Genomic DNA, 6,000 nt, shown 5'->3' on the forward strand with positions numbered 1-6,000 from the left:
CTTTAATTTAGCACATACAATGTCAGCTGTTTACATGTGAACTGCCCTCCATTTCCAGGTTTTACACACTGCAGGATGTGTGCTCTTTTGATCGATAACAAAGGAGAGACTGCAATTAGATGGGACAAAGATATCTAACAGCTCTTCACTGCTGCATCTCATGCAGATACTGGGGTCAAAAGCAATACAATACAAGCAAAGGACTCGTATAACTGACGCTTACACAGTGTGCAGATAGTGTTACACAGATGTGCAAGCAGGTCCTATTTCAAGTTATCTATCAACCAATAATATAAAGGAGAAGTTTATGGCTACCGGAATTAGCTGACTGGGTTATTTATAACATGACACAGCCTGTGCGTTTCGTTAATAAAATGGCTCTTGCAAGATTCACTCAGAGCCTTTCTATTCATTATCTACGGCCTTCCAGGGCACAATAATTGACAAAGTTAATGAAATGCAAGGAAACTTAAAGCATTAGGCTGCTACATGCGGCTATAGAAGCATCAGTATGAAAGAACCTGCAGCTCCTGGTCAAAAACAATATCCCAAACCAGCATGGTGAAAGCAAAGTTGAAAACTTTGGGCATACTCTCCACACTGTGGGGGCTTTGTCTTTCAAAACATGCCACAGGAGCTTTTCATTAGAGAATGCGGTTTCATTAACATCATCCCACGCTGCTGAGCCCTGCTGCATTACAATGACACAGGAGTGCCCCACTCTGTCAAGGAAATCTCCACAGAGCAACAACTCGCTGGGGGGAGGGGAAGGTAGAGAAAGAGAAGAGGGGGTAGCGAGAGGGGGGGCCAAACAAAAGGGAACCTGATTACCCCCGGTCACGGCTCATCCACAAGCCAACAGAGGGAAATCCATCACCTGCAGGATCAAACGGAAACTTGTGCACAAGGTAAAGCCCAGTGAAAGCTGTACCCACCCATCTAAGCACTCTCTTCCCTCTCTCCTTTCTTCTCTCGTCATTGCTACCTCCCCCTGCACCTATCTGACTCACACCAACGGCAGTGTGCAAGTTTTAGGCACACACTGTGAAATCCAACACAAGCGAGAACGTTTTCTGGTCCAAATGACCTCAAGGCTCTCACCTCTCTAATAGCACACTGGTGATATATTCCAGTTTTATTACCGTCTGTAGGCTTGCGTGCTGTTTCATGGTAGCTGCATCCTCATTTTGCCAATATTAAACTCCAAAGAGGCGGTATTGGTCATGCCTGCTGCAGTGTAATGGGCTACTGCAAAAAAATCATTATTTTTCACTTTCTTGTTTGCACCAGGTTATATATTACACAAACCTAGTACATCTGGGTCTCCCACAGAAAGACTATTGCTGTAATAAACATTTTGACAGATACTCAAATTGCTGTTATTACTGCCATTGAGTGGGCTTAGCAGTGTAGCACTGCAAATGGACACATTACCATATGATTCTGGCAGGAACCTTTAAGGCATGAGAGCGTTTCAAGTAAGACAGAAGTACTTCCTGCATTTGGGTTGAATCTGGACTGAAGTGATGTTGAATTAGAACAAGACTTATGCAAAATAGTGGCATATGATAATGGAAATAATTCAGTGCACCAGCACAAGGCATGGAATATTTAACAGCTAGGTTATTTGCTTGATTAAAGTTGCGCAAGTATTCAAATCTGTGTGTAATTGACTTTTTAGTCAAGAAGCGTCCCCGGTGCAATCAACAAAGTTTAAATGCTTTTAATGACAAAGCCGGCAGTTAATATCCATCTTAACAAAATGCAAATTGCAAAAACACAAACACATTAGCCACAATGTATGATCTCGCATTTAAGTGACAATCTGCCTACGTCTGTGTCTGCTGTGCAAGAAAACGCAGCATGTAGGGAAAAACGGACAGGAGCCATATAGCTAAGTTGAACCACATTTGAGCTGGTTTACAAGGCAAACTACACGACTCGCAGTACAACACAACTACGCTGAAGCTAATTGTTTAAATATGTCAGGCTTGTTCTGATCCTCCCTGAAATGTAACACATGGAGGCATGCACGCACAACCGATGTGCAGGCCAACATGCACACACACACACGCACGCACACTCAAACAAACATAGACATAACAAGCATCCAGCACGGAATATTTCCCAACTTACCGTTGAAAAGGGGATGTCCTTCCTCCATATTATCTGGCACCACAACCTTGTATACATCTTCAGAAAAGCCTGGTCTGCATGGTGGGGTGCCCCTGCCCTCTGCTGCAATCTGTAATGGTAGGGGGAGGGTGGGGGGGGCAAAAATGAGTCATAAATCAACCTTCAGAAATGCACTCTGTTGCCTCCAAAAGCTCTTGGTCACGTTCTGAAGTCCCTGCAGTTGTACAAAAGCATCTGTTGTTTTTATAGCAGGGACCGCAATTAGGATAATGAGGCCAAAAGGGTTAAGCATTAGCCAAAAAGCATGGCTAGGCAAGAACAAGCTCCATTTGTCCCCCTGGAGGGGCCCAGGCACAGGGTAGGGTTATGATGACCACCTCTCCCAGTCGGCCCCTCTGATCAACACACCACTCTGGACAAACACTCCACTTTGAAGTACAGGAACAAAGCCATAAAAAGTGAATGCTAACGATCCACTGTTTTGCAGGAGTAAACATTTATGTGCGAATGTCTGAATAAACAACAAGTAGCAACTGCTGATGTCTGAAGAAACTGCAAGGCTATGACTGTGATCAATACGGTGCCTCGTTTTTGAAAAGGGAAAAACTCTATAGGGTGTCAACACAAAAGACTCAGGGATAATGGGGATGTTGCGAAGCAAGAAAAAGAAAGTCTGCGAATCACTGGGGCTGGTGTTTCCGCAAAGCATGAATTTCACACAAAAGACAGAACAGACTAGCAGTAAGAAACCACAAGCAGAGCACAACTGATGTCCAGGCGTGTTTAAATATGTTCAATCACACAACCCCAGCATTGATTCGGGCTCCTAGGAGCAGAGGCCTGGCCCTATTGCTTTGCATGCACTCTCTAAAGAATGTAAAACGAGATGAGTCCTGCTGAAAAAGAGCATTGTGGGTATCCGTGCCACTTGCCATTTTTAATCAGAGGAATTTAAATGGAAAATGGTTGCAGAGAGGGGAGGGGGGAGCAGAGCTGGGATTCAACGGCACCAGGATGTACATTTATGGATGTTAGGAAGCAAATCCTTTATTGTAGCAGGGATACCATTTCCTGTTGCACTGTTTTAACAAATAAGTGGAGAAAATAAATTATTTCCACGCATTCTCAAGGCTGAAAAACAAACACTATCCCATCACTGTTACATGTACTTAAGCTACACATAACGTGGAGCCGACCACAGTGTAATGTTACAGCAGGCTACTTCTCATTGTTCATAACGGCTTTCAGCAGAGAGGCAATTAACTCGCCGGGAGACACTGACACGCTGCAGCAATCTACATAAATATTAAAACTAAATATAACCAAGTGAGAATGAGGTTAACGTGGGCCCGTGTCGACCAACTTCCACACAATAAAACACTCAGCTATGTGAACTCTCACAAGAGGCTACGTCATTGTGAATTTGAACTCCTCTTAAGCGATTAATTAATTTAAACGCGCGTGGTGGTTAAACAACGCATCCTCTCGCGAGCGCACGGCGAATTAAAGAAGAGCCGTGCTAGACCTACTTTGTGGCGATATTTTTTTTTTCGCTACATTCGTGGCACTGTTTCAAAAACACGCCATGTAAAAGTGTGGGAAGGCTAGCAGCTCGACGGGGCTCGCAACTCGACGAACAGCGGCGCCACCGAACAACAAGCAGCCCAAAGTGTCCCGGTGTAACTCCCGTGCAGCTTAGACATTACATTACCTGCAGTCCTGTGAAGACCGCCAGCAGAAACAGCCCGCTGCCCTCGTGTAGTGAGTACATTGGTACGCCCGCGTCTGCTTAATCCCCCTCTTCGGAATCCGTGTACAAAAAGAGAAATGAAGGAAAAATAAAAAAAGGAATATCCGTCTGGCTCAAATGTGGCCGCGGTGGAGAAAGAAAAGGTCCTTCTACGACAAAGGCAGCAGCAGCAGCAGGAGCGGTGGCGGCGGCGGCAGCATGTAGCAGCCTCCTCCTCTATCTATCCAGTCAGTACTGAGGGAGAGCAGTGCCTGGTACTGAGGCTGCTGCTCCCTCCCATCCAGTCCGACACAAACGCAAAAAGAGCCCCAGCCACTAGTCTATAAACCGCCCATCTCACTGTCTCTCCCTACTGGTCACACAGCCAATTTCACTGCTGGGACAGAGCCGGGTCCCTTATGTTAACCGTCACCCCAAATGACTGAGTATTATAATATTCACACATAATGTTCAGTCACACTGTGTGCTCGGGTGGCCGGGCAAGATTTTATGGTAGTGTTATCTTGTATTAGGGTGTTTTTCTGTTGTTGCTTTTTATTTTTATATTTCTGTTTTAGCATATTATCTTGGATCTGTAAGATATTTAATTTCAGCAATATTTATCATATTTTTGTAAGATTTTTTTTGTATATTTATTATATTTAGAGCTGAAAAGGTAGATAAATGCAAAACCACTGATAACATTTTGAGGGGCTGTTGCTCTCACCTGATAAAAGGGCAACATATATTTTTTGAATATTTTAAGTTCTTCAATTTAGCATGAAAATCACAATCTATTCCCTCCATAAAAACAAAACTAAACAAACAAACAAACAAAATCAATATAAAGACACATCTCACAAAAACAGTGGTAAGGTAGATAAATGCAAAACCACTAATAAGCAGAGGCGTGCACAGACATTTTGAGGGGCTGTTGCTCTCACCTGAAAAAAGGGCAACATATATTTTTTGAATATTTTATTTTAGGTTTTTCAATTTAGCATTAACATCACAAACTATTCCCTCCAAAAAACTAAATTAAACAAACAAAAAATAAATATAAAGGCACATCTCACAAAAACAGTGAGCCCAAAAAAGTGCAACACATTTAAGCATATTTTAAAAAAAATTAAATTTTAAAACTAATTTCCTATTATATTACATTATTTACGATGAGCAAGTGCAGCTAAACAGTACACTATATGAATATATAATAAATAAAAGCTACTGCTGTCCACATAAATTACACATGCAGCGCAACATAAGTCAGACTTCACATGGGCCAGCTGGCAGAGCTGTGTTCAGCTGGGGGGCTGGGGTATGGCAATACCATACAGACAAACCACATGCAGAACTGCAGTACATCTAGTACTAGAATAATGGTAATAATAATATGAAGTTACTTATGATTATCATTACATTTGCTAATGATTAATTTGGACAGCGGGTGCGTGGTTGCCTGTCATAGACAAGTCTTTTTTTTATATTTATATATATATGTATATATATATACATATACATACATATATATATATATGTCTATAGAAGAAGACACACCACCATCCCATGAGTGTGTCTTCCTCAAGCGAGGGTCCTCTGGGAGTTTGAGGGTTCTGCACAGTATCTTAGCTGTTCTAGGACTGCACTCCTCTGGACAGACCTCAGATTTTGTACCTCAAATCTGCTGGAGCCACTCTCCCAGTTTGGGGGTCAGCGCCCCGACTGCTCAGATTACCACTGGCACCACTGTTGCCATATGTATATATATATATATATATATATATATATATATATATATATATTGCCCTGAGTCCTCAACACCTGACGCGGACCTTGTTGTGCCGGGCAACATCCAACGGTTTCACTCATCCTGAGGTAGGCTAGATGCATTAAGAACCTTGCCTAAGGGTCAAGAATGGATATGTGTTGTCCTGCCCTGTCCGAGAATCGAACCCCCAATCTTCTGCGCCAAAGGGATGTGTCCCCATCCAGAATATCTCACTATATAATGACGAAAACTCTGTCTGTGTGTCTGTTCCACGTTTTTCTCCTCACTGACTTGGTCAATCCATGTGAAATTTGGCACAGTGGTAGAGGGTCAATTGGCCAAAGGGGGGCGCTATAGCAACCGATTG

General features: G+C 42.9%; 1 protein-coding gene across 1 annotated transcript in view; it reads right to left on the bottom strand.

Moving 5' to 3' along the window:
- The window catches only part of cdh2 (cadherin 2, type 1, N-cadherin (neuronal)), a 75,983-nt gene extending 71,801 nt beyond the window's left edge, over positions 1–4,182 (bottom strand). The window contains exons 1-2 of the mRNA XM_033637651.2: positions 3,848–4,182; positions 2,137–2,245 (exon numbers count right to left, since the gene is read on the bottom strand). Coding sequence (XP_033493542.1) covers positions 2,137–2,245; positions 3,848–3,907 — 169 coding nt within the window. The 5' untranslated portion in view covers positions 3,908–4,182. The remainder of the gene's footprint in view (positions 1–2,136; positions 2,246–3,847) is intronic.
- Between the last annotated feature and the right edge of the window lie 1,818 nt (positions 4,183–6,000).

This window comes from Epinephelus lanceolatus, chromosome 12 (assembly GCF_041903045.1).
Source record: "Epinephelus lanceolatus isolate andai-2023 chromosome 12, ASM4190304v1, whole genome shotgun sequence".
Taxonomy (NCBI): domain Eukaryota; kingdom Metazoa; phylum Chordata; class Actinopteri; order Perciformes; family Serranidae; genus Epinephelus; species Epinephelus lanceolatus.